At 44.7% G+C, this 19,708-nt stretch overlaps 1 protein-coding gene across 1 annotated transcript in view; it reads right to left on the bottom strand.

The window, feature by feature from the left end:
• The window catches only part of IGHMBP2 (immunoglobulin mu DNA binding protein 2), a 326,225-nt gene that overhangs the window by 168,232 nt on the left and 138,285 nt on the right, over window positions 1-19,708 (bottom strand). The window contains exon 7 of the mRNA XM_078682888.1: window positions 2,275-2,422. Coding sequence (XP_078539014.1) covers window positions 2,275-2,422 — 148 coding nt within the window. The remainder of the gene's footprint in view (window positions 1-2,274; window positions 2,423-19,708) is intronic.

Raw genomic sequence — 19,708 nt, 5'->3', positions numbered from 1 at the left:
ATATCGGTGCATGCCTGGAGGGCAGGTTTAAACTGAGTCAAAGGTTCAGGCCCAATTGATAACCAGATCGTTCACCCCTTTGACTGTGGTGCCTGGTGACAGTCTCTTGCTGCATCAACTGTTCACGCCGAATTACCTTTAAGTAATGATGATGCAGAGATGATATTTCCCTGTACTGAATTTCTTGCAGGGGCGGGCTTCTACGGATACTGATGGGGTTGTGTTATGAAATTGCTTGATTTACTCCATTACTATTTTGATGCCGTGATTTCTGGTATCGAACTGTTGATATTTACAAGAGGAAATGTTCATACCTGCTTCTTGAAATGTTAGTCCATGGTTTATGAAAGCACCCCCGTAGCCTGCTGAAGAGTATAATGCGACAGGCTGTGTTATTTGATGTTTTATTGCTTTAATGGAAATACTTTAATGAGATGCGTTACTGAAGTACTATAATGAGATGCTAATGAAATGCTAATGCCCCAAGTGCTCTGATCTAAAGCCTATATAAAAAATCTTGATTTTCAATCACAAATACTGGTGTGGTCTCCATTATTGCGCCCACTTCTTGTCTCGGTGGATGAGTGTGTTGAGTAGCTGCTTTACACGTAAGCCCCTGGCTGCCTTCCTGCTCGAGCCAAGCTACCCCCCCCCCCCCCCCCGGGGAACTGGTGGTCCCAGTTCTTACAGGGTTTATCTATTTATGGTACATCATCACATTCCAGATGGGCTTTGCATTTCTGAAATACAGTCAGTGACCTGTTTTGAGGATGGGTAATAAGTATTCGAGTATGTACTCCAAGTAACCATACGTTTTTTAAATTCATGTATGGAAGTCTACTATGAAAATTCCCACGAATTACATAAAGGGAAATATATTTAGCTTGAAGCAATATGAAAACGAATACAAGAGTAAAAATTAACGTGGAGATGCACATGCAGAATGCTTGATGACAAATTAAGTGCATGGGTTATGCTGCAATTTTCTATTTCTTAATATCAATTTCGTTCCCTTCTAAATATCAGAATTAATTTCACACATTACCTGGAATTATATGTTGGATATTAGTTTGAAATACAGTGTTCACTGAACAGTGTAAAATGTATTTGAGTGTATAGAATTGAGGACATAGCTCTCACAAACACGGCAGAGTTTAGGAATACACATTTTAGGCGTCTAAATGATACAATATTTACTTTTCAGAACGTTTTTCTCATTCGTAATATTGTATTTTTTCACAGTCTTTTGGGTTTGTTTTATTGGAGTCAGGGTATCTTTGGGGTGCTTCCAATGGTTTAGACTGAGACTGTTAAGCGGCCACAGAGAGTACTACAAATCTCCTGAGATGAGAAACATTTGGCAGTCTGGACACTGATTGATGTGGAATTTCCAGGGCTAAGTTTTGTGATGGTATGAATTCAAATGTTATTAATTAAGGGTTACATGTGTAATGGATACCACAGATAAGCATTCATTTTAATGTAAATGTGATTCTTTCAAATGGCAGTTTGTTTTATTTATTGAGACAATATAAATAGGCTTGAAGAACATTCTGACATGTTTTGCATTTTCATGATTAATGACACATTTAAAGAAATTCAGTTTACGTTTGCACAAAGGTACTACCATACCCCACCTGTATCACTGAAGTTGAATACTGATTGGGAGAAGGTAAACACTTAAGAAATGTAGAGCACATTCAACATATTCAATTTATCTGGAAAGCCACTGCACCGGTGTTTCACATTTGCTAACTTACTTCGATGGATAGACCAATTCTCACTCTAAAAAGATGCAAATTCTGCTTTATCTCGTCAAATTGAAAAAACAGGCGAATGCTACTTTTGGCACGGGCTGCAATATGCGAGGACTAGAGGGGATGCGTTGCCCAACAACCCGGCTCTACTCCACATTAGGAACTCAGGGAGGGACAGACACACAGATGGTATCACTCAGGAAAACAGAGAGATTTGTTGCTAGGATATTCTTGCAAACACAGGATATAATGTAAGAAATTAACTCAGGCGTGTAGACGTTTACTTGCCACAAATTACTATGGTGTGATCCACTTCTACTGTAAACTGTTCTGCTGTTAGATTAACAGCATTCACTCTTTTCTTAATAAAAATAATATTCAGTTGTTTTGAGTCAAACAAATCCCAATCGCTACTGATCATCAAGCATTTACACACTTGTAAACATAAAGCAGAAAAAAAAGATCAACTTAACTGGCAGGTATCAAATAAATGCATTAACAAGATAAGACTACTAACCAGTGTTTGTTGCAAGAATTACGTTTGCGCGTGTCAGAATGTTGATCATGGCAGATTCCTCCCTTTCCCGGAGTTCTTTCCTCAGTGTCTTGATCTCATTTCGTAGATGACTCCTCTCGCCTTTGTCCCGTGTCTTTTTAGCCTGGAGCTGCAACGGAAAGCAGTGGTTTCACAGTTCATATATGACGGATTTTGGAAAGTTCCGACAAGATGAAGTGGACTGCAGTAGGCCGGTACATGTCAATAAACAACTCTTCTTACATACCAAATGTTTCCATGCTGATTGATTTATGCAGTTCATGTTAAAATGCGCTGTTACATCACGTACATTACAAGAACAAATGCAACCAATCTTTATCCTTCAGACAAGGGCAATGTTTCAATGATGGTCTGTAGCAGAAATAAACATCTGAAGATTCCCTATTCTACTTAGCACATTTCAGTCATTAACTGTTGGGGCAATGCCCTAGTTAATAAAACTGACGTCAACGCAGCAAGCAACATTTAAAAAGAAAAGGCTACTCTGAAGTATTTATGAAAAAGATACTATGCTCCCCATGCACATATTGTATTGGGGAAAACTCAAATCCATCAGTGCCATCAACAGTGGGGAAAACAAAAGGTGCACAGGCTCCTGTAACGCTCTTGACCTGAAAAAAGTTTACAGCATGGCAATTGTGTGCATCAAGGCATGCAATCACGTGTGACCGCCCCTTCATCACGCCAACAGGATCCTGCCTGTACAAAAAAAATAAAAAATATATAATACACACATATATATATATACATCACTTGTGTGTGCAGGCCCTTACACTGTCACTTTATTTACTTTGCTATAATATCTCTTATGGTGTGTGCCCTTGCGAGTGTGTGTGTGTGTTTTCTGTATATATATATATATATATATATATACAGAAAACACACACACACTTGCAAGGGCACACACCACAAGAGATATTATAGCAAATTAAATAAAGTGACAGTGTAAGGGCCTGCACACACAAGTGTAAACAAAAAAACAGTCTCCTTGGTGACCTAGCTGTCCAGCTGTCCGAAACATTAGTTAGGCATCATTACGTAGTGGGGGTGGGCAATCCCTGTAGTCACCCACTGGGGAGACAAGAGAGAAAAGACCTTTAATCTCCTCCTCTTATAGACAACCTATGCATATAGGACAGAAAGTCAAAGACTTCTCGGCAGATGAGCATAACTACACAATACTTGCTACAGACCCTTCTTCCACATGGAGTACAGAGATCAATTCCATGGTGGAAGAAGCAGAGTGGGAAGGGTGGATCAGTAGATGGGAAGGGTGGATCAGTAGACAAGAAGGGAATTTCTCACGGTAAACCAATCCGGTAACTCATATATTTCTACACACTCCCTCAAATTCATAAAAATCGGCACAGGCTTACGAAATAAATCTACACACATATACCACTCCAGTGGAGTTAGTTACTTTAAAAAAAGCAGCGTACATTGGAGTAGAACAACTTGATGTCAATGCACTCAGGAACTTCCAAAATCTAAGCAACTCAGAAAGAGCAGCACTCACTGAACTACAAAGTGACACAAACATCACCATAAAACCTGCTGACAAAGGCAGGGGCCATGTCTTACAGACAGCTCCTGCATATAGGACAGAATGTCCAAGACTATTGGCAGATGAGAATTTTGACACATACCAAACTCCCACACTGAGGGCATAGATCAATTCCATGGTGGAAAAAGAAGAGTGCGAAGGGTGGATCAGTAGACAAGAAGAGGATTTCTTATGGAACACCAATCCAATAACCCTATATTTCTTCACCCTCCCTAAAGTTCATAAAAATTGCAACCCAGAACAAGGTAGACCTACTGTGTCAAACATAGGCTCCATGCTAGAACCCTTGTCACAGTTTTGGGATTACTTTCTTAAACCCTTATTCCAAAACACAAAGCTAAATAGGTGACAAAAGAAATGTTGGTTCATATAGAAGACTTCGAAATTGATGACCAACAGGACATATTAATGAGCCTAGACTTCAATAACCTGTATACCAGCCTTCCCAAAGAAGATACCTTGGAGGCCACAAAAAAACATTGGAGTGTGTGGATGGATACATTCATCTACCATACACTTCGTTATGGAATGCACTAGGCTGGCCTTGACAAGAAACTTTTTCAAGCCGGAAGGAACCCTGTAGAAATGCTGTTGTCTCTGATCTTTCTTCATCTATGCATACTCTGTTCAAGGCTGTGCTTCACACTACCACTCATTTAATGCCTTTTTCTCAAGAGGGTTTTAGTGCACTGCATCTATTTTAATGGAACGTCATACTTCCCATGCACTTTGGAGTTCACTCTATGCTTCATTTAATTTAGGGTGCCTACCTAAGCAGTGGTCAAAAACACCAAATTTATTTAACCCCTTCGTTACACCCGTTGGCCAACGGCCGTCCCAAGCACTACCTCTGTAGTGCTGCACACGTCCGTTGGGCGACGCGGCCCCGCCCTCCTAATCAAACCGCCGCACCACAGCGAAATTTGCGCCTCGGTTAAGCGGCTAAGCCAAAGAACTATATGGAAGCAGACACACATTAGCCATTCCAAAATCCCACCAAGAGTAATATACCCACTCGCCTTATCAGTAGCTCCACCCATTGAATTTACCTACCCGAGATCACCCAGTCACTTTCTAACCTTTTATTTTTTCATAAAGCTTTGAGATTTTATTTATTTATTCAGTGTTTTGTATAGCGTGAACATGACCCATGAGGGTATCAGGGTGCTTTACAGCAGTAGTAAGTAATTATATTAATTACAAGAATTAGCATAAACAAGTTAGATACAAAAAGGATCATGCAAACGTGAGAGAAAAGTTGACAATCCTGTTAGAGTTCAAATACGAGATAAGGCAAGTCGCTGGGCTGCTGATACTGCAGAGGCACTGAGAGAGATTAGGGTAGGAATTTGCCCATTAGGAAGGTCTTCACTTCCTTTTTGAAATTTGATAGGGCAACTATTCTTCTGATGTAAGGCGGCAGTGAGTTCCAGATTCTGAGGGCAGCACCAGAGAAAGCTCTGTTGTAGGTTTTCATCTTCCGGAAGAGGGGTGGTTTCAACACAAAATATGATTTTATGAGCAGAAGACCCGGAGCGTACAGCTTTATGAGTGATACAAGCCAATTTGAGTTGGATTATAGCTTCGTACGGTAGCCCGTTCAGTGCCTTTAGGTGCGGCGCGATATGATCACATTTTTTTGAGCCAGTTAGGAGTCTTGCAGCTGCGTTGAGACAGGCTTTTAGGGGAGCTGTAGAGATCTTTTGTAGGCCAGATAAGGTTGAACATCTGTATTCGATCCTAGAGATAACTAGGGCCTGAACTGCCATTTTTAGGTCTGAAGTGTCTACAAAAGGTTTGAGATTTCTCAAATATCTGAGGTGAACCCTGGCAATTTTTACCAGAGTGTTTATGTGGGCTTGCATGTTCAGGGTTTTGTCCAGTGTGATTCCTAGTGATTTGGCTGAGTCCACTATGGTCAGGGTGCAGTTTAGCAAGGTGATCAAGTTGGTCCATTCAAGTATGTTAGGGGAGTTTTTTGGAGGGGAGATTAGCAAGAACTTGGTTTTCTGCGCATTGAGTTCGAGCTGGTTGCTGGCAAGCCAGTGAACAGTCTGTTTCAAAGCATCATTCCTTATTTGGACCTCCTCTAGAGAAGAGATTTTGATGTAGACCTGGGTGACGCCAATCGTACATGTGGAAAGAGATGTTGGCGTTGCAAAGGATTTCAGCTAGTGGTTCAGCTAGTGGTTCGAGATAGAAGTTAAAGAGAGTTGGGGAGAGAGTTGACCCTTGGGTGACGCCAATTGTAATCGGGGAAGGGGAGGATAGAATGTGATTAATTAAGAATCTGTGGGAGCAATTCTGAAGGAAGAATTTGAACCACTTGACAACGGTTCCCCCTAGGCCCATCCTGAGTTACAGACGTTCTAGAAGCTTTTCATGGTTGACAGTGTCGAACGCCGAGGACAGATCCAACAGAATTAGGAGAAATGTTTTGCCTTGGTCTAGGGCTTGGAGGACATCATCTACTATGTGGAGAATAGTAGTTTCAGTGCTGGGGCCTGGTCTGAAACCAGATTGGCACTCATCTAGCAAGTTGAAAGTGGTGATGTGTCGGCTAATTGTTGTTGCAAACATTTCTCAAGTAGTTTCGCAAGTAGAGGAATGTTAGATATTGTCTGAAATTGTCTAGTTCAGCAGGATTTAACAAGGGTTTTTTTTAGAATAGGGATGACTTGTCCCGTTTTTAACGAGTCTGGTATAGACCTTTGCATTAGGGAAGCATTGATTATTGCAGTCCAGATGGGTATGATGAGATGATTGGCTGCAGATAAACGTATTTTGTATATGCTTAAATTTGCTATTCATTTATTGTCTCTCCAATATGAGCATTTTTCATCTGTTCAAGAATTTGCTTTTGTGATCATCCTCTTTGGTTTTTATGGTAATTGCACTCCATTTGTTCCCTGGATTTGCTAGATGCTCTTCTGACCCCATTTTTATGTCAATGGTAAGTAGAAACTTTCTAAACTGATTCTGCATAGTATCTCACTAACCTTTGGGGGTTAGATGTATGGTTTAATAAATGTGTTATTTAATACAATTATAATAATAACATCCAAAAATAAACAAAATGTTCTGCCAACACCTTTTGGTGAGTACTCACAAACTAAAGCCATTACATGAAGCTATGTAAACTGAAGGGAAGTTAATTCTAGCCCACTTACAGAAGAAAGAATAATGCTTGAGCGTACAAAACATGGCTGAGATACATCAATGGGACTAGGATGCAACTGAAGGTATAAACATATTGTAAAAGCACCACTAAAAATCTTGTTCAGTCTACAGCTAAATACTTGGGAAAGGGAACAAAGGGACATAGAATATGAACACAGGGACGAAAAGAACACGGGGGCTTGGCCGAGCGGATGCGTTATAACCAGCTCCGGCAGCCCATTTGAATTATCCTTCACAATCCTCACCGGCAATGACACCAAACGTTTTCTAAGTAATAGGCGGACGCTGCGGAACACCTGAGGCGAATTCCTGTGTGAGCCTGTCTCATGGCATTGCAGCTGCCATTGTAATCCGGTGCAGTGTGGCCTGCGGGTGTGGTGCACGGAGAACATCAAGGGCCTCTTGCTGCGGCCTCGGGGAAGGTGCTGCACCGGTCATGCTGTTGACAGTCGTTGTTAGAGTACTGAGCCGGCCGCGGAGCGGCGAGTAAGAGATACAGCTACCGCACGGCCTAAGGGGTTGCCTGGGGCCGGCTGGGACGTGTTGGCACAGAGTGCCTTTAGCGCCCCCGGTCCACCGCGTCTCGGCGAACGGGGATCTTTGTTGGCTCGGCACAGCCTGGAGGCGTGTCCCCGCGGCGTCGGGCCCGATCGCTGCGGGACGAAAACGGGCACGGCCTAGGCTGCCCTGCAAGTAGAGCCTGGGCCCTGGACTGCCTCAACGGTCCCCGGCCCTCTTCAGTGTGTGCTCACAGGCAGGACCACCATTGTGCACGCGCTCATACTGACTCTGCCGCCTTGAATTGTCCTCATACCCTAAGGCTGGAATATAGCAGACCGCACATCGCTAACAAATTCCCAGATAGGAGATATCACATTGGTGGTGATTACAGGGGATAGCAGTCCTGACCAGACACCAGTGGTCACTTACAGTTAACCTAGTTAAGATGGCCAATATCTTCCCTTTACTCAAAAAACGTAGCCACGGCGAAAACCAATGACCCCTACTCTCTCACCCTTCCATTACTCTGGACCTAACCAGCCCTCCCCCACCACAGTGGGGAGGTCCTCACTCTATCTAAAACATTCTTGGCCTTTAGATGATCGAAGAGCGGTGCTGTCCTATGTTGACTTGTCCCAACCCTCGAGACTTCTGACTCCGAAGGCTAGCAACATTTTGAGTTCGCTCTGCGCACAGCTCTCCAGTTCGATTCCATATGTTTTTCGAGTTGAGAGTTTCCCTAGCGACCTACTGCCATTGCGCTCAGCGATCGATCCCTCGTCCATCATCCCTCTCTCCAAGCCACCCACTAGGCAAATGCCCTACGCTGACCATGATTGGACAAACCCATTCAATCCTGTGTGGACCGTACCTGAATCACAGCTCAATGACCATCCCACCCTCTCTAATTTACCAAACTCGCTATCCAAAGTCTATTAAGCACTGCTAGTACTCAATGATCAACTCCCTCCCCCGGAACTACACATCACCACCCTGGACCCCCCTGGGCTTATATCGAGGCCCCTCTTCTCTGCCCGATTTCCTTACACATCCTTTACCCATCTCCCAGCACTCCGACTTAGTGTCACGCCTGAACGGTATATCTCTACAGCGGCACCTTCTCACTGCTGAACTACATGACTTGAAAGCCCTCTCAATTGATCATTTCCCCTTGATCAGCTCCTTCCTCACATTTTCGAATTTGCCCAGTGCCCCCCCTAGGGTTAGAGACCTCAAGGGTGAACTCTCCCCCCTCTGTCTCAAACACCATACCCCTTCCCAACGCCCCCTCCCAACACAGACGATTGAAGGCCTACCTGACGTCTAATGATATCAATGATCTACTCAACTCTTACTCAGCTTTGATCAACACCAACACGGTCCCTCCGGGACAAATACAAATGATCCACTCTACCCCGAACAGAGAACCCCCTCACAATCTTATAGTCATCAATAATGACAACCTCACGAGAGTGAACGTCATCCAGACTCATTCCCCCCTTAATCCGGTACGACTTAAATGTGTACTACTCAACTGCAGGTCAGCCAGTAAACACGCCTCCGATATTTTTGACCTCATCCAACACGAGTTAGACATTATCATCCTCAGTGAAACTTGGCTAAATCCCACATCCTAGACCTCCTAGTACCTCCTACCCATGGCATAATTCATCTAGTAAGAGCTTTGAAGTTGGGTGGTGGCCTACTTGTATTGACAGAAACACACTCGCCGTCTCCCACTCAGAGTCCTCTACGCAATCCTCCTGGGAATACCTTTGTTTCAGCATCTCAAGTAATAACCTGCCGGTTCACAACTAACGAAATCATCTTTGGCAATGCTGACTCGGTATTGTCCCAAAACTTCCTCGGTGATTTCAACCTTCACTGGTCTAACCCCAACGACCACGCTGTAACTTGTCTTAAATCATTCTTAAGTGGTAAAGAGTTGATTCAACATTGTGACTGGCCAACTCATAATAAAGGAGACATTCTAGACCTCATCATCTCTAAAAGTCAGACCATCACATTGGATACCATTACACCCTGCGATTGATCCGACCACCACTGCATCCTCTTTTATATTAACAGGGATGTGTATATGAGGAAGGCTCATCCATTGAAATCAATGATCTGGAAAAGGGACCTCAGATCTATAAATTCTGATGAACTAGCAGCCCACTGTAAATCTGCCCTCTCCTCCAAAGCTGACTTGATTGAGGTTCAGTTACTCACTGACTTTTACAACTCTACCATCTCTAACATCATGGATGACATCGCACACTCCCCAAAAAAATACCTCAACAAAAATATCCAAACCGTGGTTCAACTGAAACTCGGAACGCCGCAACCTTAGGGCAGTTGAACGATTCTGGAGATCCAAACCCTCCTCGGACCAACTAAAATTCCTTAGAGATGTTAGGAGCTCCTACAACAAAAAAAATCAAGAGCGCTAAGGCAGATTACTTCAGATACCAACTTGATCAAGCCGCTAACCGCCCCAAGAAACTTTTTGAACTGGTTAAACAGCAATCAGTGGTAGCTACAAACCACTCTGATTCTGGAGGCAGCCCACCCTCATGCGACGAACTGGCTGCTTTCTTCTCTGAGAAATCAAGACTCATCAAAATTGAACTCGCTTATAAGAAGGCTCTACTGCCATCTTCTGTGTCCACACCACCTCCTGCCCTATTAGAGAAGCTCAAACCTATCCGCTTGAACACCAAGAACAATGCATCACGGGGCACTTTTATTCTCTTGAGTGAAAAAGACATCAACAAGATTCTTCAGAGTATCAACCCATCAAATCACTTAAGTGACCTGTTGCCTCCTTCCATCTTCAAAGAAATCAAGAATGTCCTCATCCCAACCTGGACGCTTCACTGTCTCAAGGCACAATCCCAGACTGCCTAAAAGCAACTCAGGTATCACCTATATTAAAAAAAACTAATGCAGATAGGGCTGACTTTAACAACTTCCACCCTGTCTACAACATCCCCACTCTAGCCAAACTCCTAGAAAAATGTGTCCAATCCCAACTATGTGCTCACAAAGAGAATTTCTAACTCCTAGACCAGCATAAATCTGGCTTTCGGAGTAGACAGCACTGAATTGGCTCTCACTCACGTGATGGATGACATTTTAAAAATGCTTGACCAAAATGAATGCTGCCTCCTAATCCTCCTCGAGCTTTGCTCCACCTTGGACATGGTCAATCACGACAACCTACTATCCATTCTGAAGAACAGGATGGGCTTCTCTGGTCTGGAGTTACAATTGTTCTCGTCCTTCCTCCACCACAGGTCACAAAGAGTCTAGGCAAACCATTCCCTCTCCCAGCCCTCTCCAGTATTCATGGGGGTCCCCCAATGGTCCGCCCTATCCCCTATACTCTTCAACCTGTTCTTGGAACCATTAGCTAATACACGAAATTCCACAAACATTTTCTTCCATATGTATGCGGACGATACGCAACTTTATTTGAAAATCTCCTCCCCGGATAACATCATCTCACTCAACACGACCCTTACGTCTACTCAAAACTGGTTAACCGAGAACTACCTCCTACTTAACTCCTCCAAAACAGAATTCCTTCTCATCTCTCCTCCGAAACACATCCCCAAGCTAGACCCTGGTTGAATCACCTCAATGCCTTCAACTGGTCCCCCTCATCAAAGACTCAGCCAAATCTCTCGGAATCACACTGGACAAGCATCTGAACATGAAGAATTATATCAGCAATGTGTGTAGGGGAGCTAATCACTTGATGAGGATACTCAGAAATATAAAACATTCCTTGCACAATCTGATTTCAAGCAGGTGGCCCAAGCGCTTGTGTTGCAGAGACTAGACTATGGCAGTGCTACGCTCTGTGGCCTCCACAAATATACCTTAGCTCCACGTAGGGCATCACTGAACACGGCTGCTAGACTGGTTACAGGTAACAAAAGAAATCCGCACATATCCCTAGTCCTAAAATCCCTGAAATGGTTGCCCGACGAAGCTCGTATTCAACTAAAGATAGCTTGTCTGGCGCACAAAGCGCTCCACCTCAAAACCCCCAGTTATCTAGCGCAAAAGATTGAATTATTATGGTGGTAGACCCTCAAGAAGCACTAACACTTTCCTCTTGAAACCACAAATCTTTAGCAAAAAGAGAACCTGCCACTCCAGCGCTGCCCTGAAGATCTGGAACTCTCTTCCACCGGAATTACACAGAATTTCCTCCACGCTTGCTTTCAAATTGGAAGCCAAAAGATTCCTAATGAACAAGTTCTTACCTTAAATGGGTTAGGATCATCTGCTCTAAGTCACTGAGCCTACAACTGTTAGACTTTCATTTGATGCTTCTCTCCTTTACCTCATCATTTGCCCCCCTCCTAGCCCACTATGTATCAGTTATTGTATTATTCACCTTTGAACCCTTTGTTCTGTAATTATTCACGTATGTTATATTATTTGATGTCTATATTGCTTTTAATACCTTACTGCCATCCTTTTGTAAAGCGCTCGGATATCCTTCGCGATCTTGGTCGCGCTATATAAAACTATATAAATAAATAAATCAATCAATACAGTTGATGGTTGATGAGACTAGGACCTACTCAGCGCAACACAGTGACAAACTGATAGTATATCTCCTGGGGTGCAGCGCCCACTAGGGTTTGGGGGTGAGTGTCTCCTAGCTGCGGAGGCGGCCAGGCTAGGTCCTGGTGCAGCTTGCGGCCAAGGGTACTTCCTTCCGCCTGCATCTACAACTACCTCCCTCATTATCACAGGCATATAATAAGAACCCAGGGGATGGGGTGGCGGAATCACTCAGAGTGATGGAATCCCGACTGCTGGCCTGTGGGTATAGCCCATTCCTACAATGACCAGAGATAAACTTCCATCCACCACTGCACGCCAGAGCACTATGGATAAATATACCAGTGCAGGGAGACGTGGCGCAGAGGGAGCCCCTGAGGCCCCCTCAGACACTACTGCCATCCTCACAGCGATTACCCAATCCAGGGCGGTGTTGGAGGCCCAAATTGGTGCTGATGGGTCCGGTGGAACACCTGACTGAGGCGGAAACCAGAGTTTCGGGGGTCGAAGTTGCCATCTCTATACTACAGGCCAACGACTCCACCCTCAAGTTAACCAAAGGACTCGCAACACGGGTAGAAGACGCAGGAGGGCGTGCCCAGAGAAACAACATCTGCCTCGTTGGTTTCCCAGAGAATTGCGAAGGTGGTGATGCTGAAAAGTTTGTGGTGGATTGGATCGCTTCTTGGATCCCAGCAGGTACACTCTCCCCATACTTCTTCGTGGAACGTGCACACAGAGCCCTTATCCAACGGCAGCCCCCAGGTACCAGACCAAGGCCCATTATCGGACGAATCCTAAACTATCATGACGAGACCTTATCCTCAAACATGCCCGGATGAAAACTGAACTGTTTCACGACTCACATCAAATTATGATATTCCCGGACTATGCAAGACTTACCCAGCAGTCATTCCAGGCTGCCAAGACACGCCTCTGTGACCTTAAGATCACTTACGCTCTACAATTTCCTGCACAATTACGGGTGGTGTACGATGCCTGCACAATCTTCTTTGATACACCAGAAAAGGTCTTCCAATGGACAAACTGTGGCTCCTCAAACCACATACTCCTCCACGACACAACTCAGAATCATCCTCTAGTGAACCAAGACGTGAGCACAAATCACCTGGCAACACCGCTCTCGCTCAACATGGAGCTCCAGAACCACAAATCCCGATTGGGAAGATCCATCCCTCAATATTCCGACCAACCGCCCTAAATGAATCTGGCTGCGGACTGATGTCGCAACAGGGAAACTTCCATCTCCTCGTGAAAACTACGGTGCTCATGTGACTTATACTGGGCTAAACTGAATACTGTTCGCTGTTCCTTAATATGGAACAGTTTGGGTGTTTTGGGATCCAGTCAGTCAAAAATCTTTATTCGGCTAAATGACAGCCATGAAAGAACAGATAAAACTTTAACAGTAATATACAAAATAAAATTTTAACTGACTCAAATTTTACCCAGGAATTCATTTTCCAACAATATTACGAAATCGACCTGCAGCAGAAATATACTTATAAACCATGAGGCAAGTGAATTCATTGTTTAAAAAGAAGTAAATGAACTAATGCAGGGTGACACTTTCTGATATTTAAAAATCTTAATAATGGTTTTAAAAAGATACGTCTGGGGTTAAAATACATTTACAAAAAAACAAAGCGCAGGGTGCTTTGTGCAGAAAATGAGTTGCATGGGCACAGGTCTAATTTGGCGTCACAATATACATCGCGTGGGTATGAGACCAATAAATGAATGATACCCAACCTGAACCTGATCAGATAAAACATCTTTGCTTGGTTAAAATTGAAAGAAAGATAGGATTCAATTTGTGGGGAGCTAATTAACAGTGAATGCTCTACAACTCTTATTTTTTTACCAGCTCTAGGCTATCTCTTTCGTGCTTCAAAAGTAAAAGAAAATCACTTTAAACTTAGCCTTAGGAATTACCGATATGTTTCCCGGGCGTTTAAACCAATCCTGCAATTCCAAATTCTCTAATTGATCTTGCAAGTTAGAGAGCCATGGGATTTTTTTGACATGGTCCAATTTCAAACAATCTAAAATGATATCACGATTCAGGGCTGGTTCTTCTTTTACCCAAATGCTGCGCCAAAGCATCAATGGGGCTAATTTAATGCTAAAAGATAGTGGAGTGATGCCTAGTTCGTTATGACACATAATAGCAGGGGTGCTTTTAGGTAATGTCAGCACACGTTTTAGTGTTCAGTTCTCTACTCTTTAGAGGCGCCATATGTTTTGGGATCCATTGGATGGACGCACAGCCGGTCCCCCGTTGAGACCTTCAATATGGGCCATCGGTGACAGATGCTTCATTTGCTAGGAGGTATTGGGGAGGGGGAAGGGAAGTTTTATGCAATTTAAGTTTATTGTAACTCAGTGCCATGTACTTGCCAACCCTTCTAGTAGCTACTCTAAGACTCTGCGACCCAGTTATACACTCTGACAAGTAAATGGCGACAAGCACAGGTGAAACCCCGATTGGTCAATTCGAGATTGTAAGCTGGAATATCTGGGGTATTCTCGCCAAAATCAAGAGGGGTGCGGTCCTCCGACATGCCAAACGACTGAAAGCAGACATCCTGTTTCTGCAGGAGACACACCTTAATCAATCAATCAATCAATCAAGGACATTTATAGAGCGCACTACTTACCCGGAGGGTCTCAAGGCGCTTGGGGGGGGGGGGGGTGCTGCTACTGCTCGAACAGCCAGGTCTTGAGCTTCTTCCTGAAGGAGAGGTGGTCTTGGGTCAGGCGCAGGTCGGTCGGGAGGGAGTTCCAGGTCTTGGCGGCCAGGTGGGAGAAGGACCTTCCTCCTGTTGTCGTTCTTCGGATGCGGGGGACGGCGGCGAGGGCGTGACTGGCTGATCGGAGGTGGCGTTTGGGAGCGTAGAAGTTGATGCGGTTGTTGAGGTTATGGGTACTAGGGCTCCCTGTTTGGACAGATTTGGCTTTGTGCATATATTCCACACAGGCTTCACTCGAGGATGGCAATTCTAATACATCGGCATATACCCTTTTGTACATTTCTGCACAGGGGTTTGACCCCAATGGATGATATGTTCTCATCGGGAGCATATACACCCCCCACCCCTCACACACAGCTTCATTACTAAACTACTAGACTTATGGGGAACTCTACCTGAGGGGCCGGCGGTCTTGAACGGTGAATGGAACGATATCATTCGTACTTCGAAAGACAGGAAACGATCCACCGGGTCCTTGGATCACAGCAAAGAATCCAAATTAAAATCCTTCACTACAACCGTGGGATGGATTGACACTTGGAGAGTACACCACACATATGACGTGTGGCACACATACTAATCCCCCACATATGACTCCCTCTCCAGACTAGATCATATTTTTATTCCCCACACAAATATACAGCGATTGGCCGGTGCCATAATTCTGCTGCGTGGACTATCAGATCACTCTCCAATCGCAATCCAGCTCTTAATGGGCCCCTACCGGCATTACTTCCGATGGCAACTGTCCCCATGGCATCTACAAAATCCAGATTATCGCACACATATACATACTGCATTAGCAAAATTCTTTTACAATAAACACAGACACTGCCACAACTACAGAGATTTTGTGGGAGGCCATGAAACCAACAATCTGCGGAGTGGATATTAGCTATTGCGCAGCAGCACGGAAGGGTCGGAAGCATTATCTCACACAACTAGAAGATCGTATTGATGCAGTGGAGAGACAGGGTCTAGATAGCTGGGCATGTGAGGCAAGCAATTATGTTTCACTCAGCAACAATATCAGAGTGAACTCCTTGAAAAGACGCGTTTTATATGACTGGCATCCCAAAGCAGAATTTATCAATGGGGGCGATAAATCGGGGAAACTCATATCGCCTACGTCAACAGCCTACAGTTACCCCCAGCCATTAGCAACACTATGCTGAGATCGCACAAAGTTTTGCGGCCTTTTATCAAACATTATACTCCCCTCAAGAAGCCATCAGCTTATATCTCATCGAGAAATTCCTCAATGACTTTCCCCCCAAAACTGTACCAGATGAAGTACGGGCGAATCTAGACGCTCCCATAACATTAGAGGAAATAAAGAAAGTCGTTGCAGAGCTGCGCATTCGCTGGGCTGCAGGCTGTAACGCTTACCCCAGTGAATTCTTCAAAGCTTATATAACAATACTCGGGCTCCACCTCCTCAATACTATTCTAGATGCAACCGAAGCCGGCCCCATGTCAGCAGACTGGAGGCATGCTGAGATCGTGGTCTTCCCCAAAACTGGTAGACCCCCAGAATTGCATGCCTCCTATTGCCCTATATCTCTTATAACTATTGAGGCGAAGATACTCGCCAAAATCCTCGCTGACAGACTACTACCACACATATCAGACTTGGTTCACCTCGACCAAGCCGGCTTCATGCCAGGCCGCTCTACTCGCCACAACATCAGAAGGGCCCAGAATGCAATAGCAGCGGTAGATCAACTTGACAGGGCAGCCGTACTCCTATTAGCAGACATGGAGGACAGTGGAGGAGTGTGGCTCAATGGTTAGAGCGGCAGACCCTGATGCAGAGTTCTGGCCAGGGACCAGGGTTCGATTCCCGCCTCGGCGGGGTCTCGGGCTCAATTTCCTCGGACCTTTAATTCTCGCCTCGGTGCCTATTCTAATCACGGGCCCCACGCTGCAACTCTGGGCAATAGCTTGCTTAGCCACCACACCGGCCCCAACAGCGCTAAGGATGCCTAGCTTCACCCTGGGGGTGCCCAGGAGTGGACACTTCACAGGGAAAGCCAGGAGGGGTTCCACAGCGGTATGAGTATCAGCGCCAGGAAGCCGAATAGGCGACACCGCAAGGTGACCGTCTGGTGACAGTGCGCTCTATAAGTACCATGACATTTACATTTACATGGACAAGGCCTTCAACTCGGTAAGCTGGATATATCTTTTTGCATTACTTAAACGACATAAATTCAGCCCGCGCTTTATTGCCTATATCCGTCTCCTATATACAGAACTGACTGCGGCAGTTCGGGTCGCAGACTGCATTTCAGCCCCCTTTTCCGATACAGCGGGGCACAAGGCACGGATGCCCTCTCTCACCCTTATTGTTTGCACTTACGATTGAACCATTAGCGATTTGGGTCCGGAAGGATGCGCTGTTCCGTGGGTTTGAATAGACGCCGACATTTCAGATCGAATCTCATTGTATGCATATGATGTCCTACTTTTCCTCACAGATCCCCACAGATCGGGTCCCAGAATATTACAGATAATGCAGGTGTTTGGGAAACATCTGGCCTATACATGAATGTAAACAAATTAACTATATGGCCCCTGCGCAGCACACTGGGTCAGGGAACCTGGGCCACAAACCTCACATCCACCACAACCGGGATACAATACCTCAGTGTTTATCTTACAGAGGACCCTACAATATTGTGGGATCGTAACATCTCTACTACAACCGATAGTACAATCAGATATTTGCGCATGGTCTGGGTTACCTCTATCCCTATCCCTACATGGACGGTCAGCGATCTTTAAAACGATTTTGCTCCTGCGGCTCCTATACCACCTACAGAACCATCCCTTTCCTGTCCCTCCATCCTGGTTTCGTCAAATTAATGCAATACTCGGTCAGTTCCTGTGGGGTGGAGGCACCTCCCGAGTCGCGCTCCGTTCCTGCTTCCAGTCAACATACTGTGGCGGAATTGCTGCCACCGATATGCAGTCCTATCATGTGGCATCACATTTACAGGTAATCAATGATTCGTGGTACGGAGTGAGAAATGACCCGGCTTACGCAGTGGAGAGCTGGCTCATCAATGACCCTACGCCTACATCATATTTATGTAGCCGACTAAGTGCCCAGACCTTACCACCCACTACCAAGGCGGTAATACTCACATGCGACAGGCTCTTGAAGACGGATGGGTTGGTGGGTAACCCCCTTATGGCGCAATTGTCTATTATCTCACCTAGTTAATCTACAGGGATTTGGGGGATGGGACCACTATTGGAGATGTAATGCATGGCCTTAACCTTAAATTGTTCAATGAACTCTGCCACAAATAATCTATGCCAAATGTACGATTCTACATATACCTACAATCCCGACACGCTAGCACACCATATATAACAAATCGAATCCCTTCCAGACCTCAACCCACTTGAGGGTAAACTCCTGACTGGCAACCTGGGTGAACATAAAATTTCTAAATTATAGAAAACTCTCATTACAAATAGTGCCGCCACCTTAGAACGACTGAAGGCCTTCTGGCAGACAGATATCGGTCCCCTAGATACGGACGACTGGGTCGAGGACCTAGAAGGCCTGCACGGAGCCACTATTTCTATGAGATTACGATTAATTCAATTCAAGATCCTCCATAGGGCCTATTACACCCAACATAGATTGTGGCAAGCCGGCCTGATAGAATCATCCACATGTTTTGAGATGTCGGGAAGATGAAGGAACTCCAATACACACGATATGGTCATGCCCATGGCTAGAAAAATTCTGGACTAGTATAGTGATGTGCTAGTGTGGGTACTCCCCAGATCTATAAACCTTACCTTCCTTCACATAACAGATGAGATTGGGGGCAATAGATAAAAACGTCACTTACTTTGGCTGGGTCTCACCCTAGCCAAAAGACACGCTGCACGATTATGGAAATCAGACAAGCCCCCAGCTATCCCGGCATGGAAAACGGGTAAGGACTTTTGTATGGGGTTGGAGCTGCCGGTGTTTCAAGCTAGGGGATGCCCCAAGAAACACAAAAAAATGTGAAACGGTGGATTAACACTTTGATTTCAAGTATCATAGACTCCATGCATTTAACAGAGAACCCCACGAGCCACGACATGACCTGTGCGTGCCATTTTTATAGAACTTCAAGCTACCCAAAGATTGACTCATATGAATACAGTGAACTTGGCCTGGGTTTACACGTTTTGTTTGACCTGTTCATATATGACATGATTAATATACTCGGCCTTCTGGCCATTGTGTGTTTAAAAGCAATAAAAATGTGTTCTGAAAAAATAAAAAGACAAAAACATCAGTAATTTTAGAGACGAATCCTGGTAAAAGGGGAAATTGAGACTGGAGCAAGGCGATACAAGGAATGGGAAAACTTGACATTTGAAAAGGGATCGAGATACTCTTTCTATGCTTATTCTATAGCAATGGAACATCGAGGGAACAAACATGGGAACAAAGACACCAAAACTTGGAGACAGGCAATAGGAAAATGAGGCACAGACTGGGAAAGTGTGACAGACACAGTGAAAGTAGGATGCTAAGACAGGGTAAGGTAAGACAGGGTAACACAAACACCGAAACATGGAGATAGCCAAGTGAGAACATGACCGTGGACATTAAAACTCAAACCATGGAACATAGATTTGCGAAAAGTAAACCTGGCAACAAGGACACCAAGTTGTAGACACAAACACTGAGACCAATAAATACAGAGAGTGTGACTAGAGGAGGCATGCCCTTGGACATGGAAAAATTGACATAAAACAAAGATATTGAATAGGG

The sequence above is a fragment of the Lissotriton helveticus genome, chromosome 3_1 (assembly GCF_964261635.1).
Source record: "Lissotriton helveticus chromosome 3_1, aLisHel1.1, whole genome shotgun sequence".
NCBI lineage: Eukaryota > Metazoa > Chordata > Amphibia > Caudata > Salamandridae > Lissotriton > Lissotriton helveticus.
This window is presented reverse-complemented; position numbering and strand designations above follow the sequence as displayed.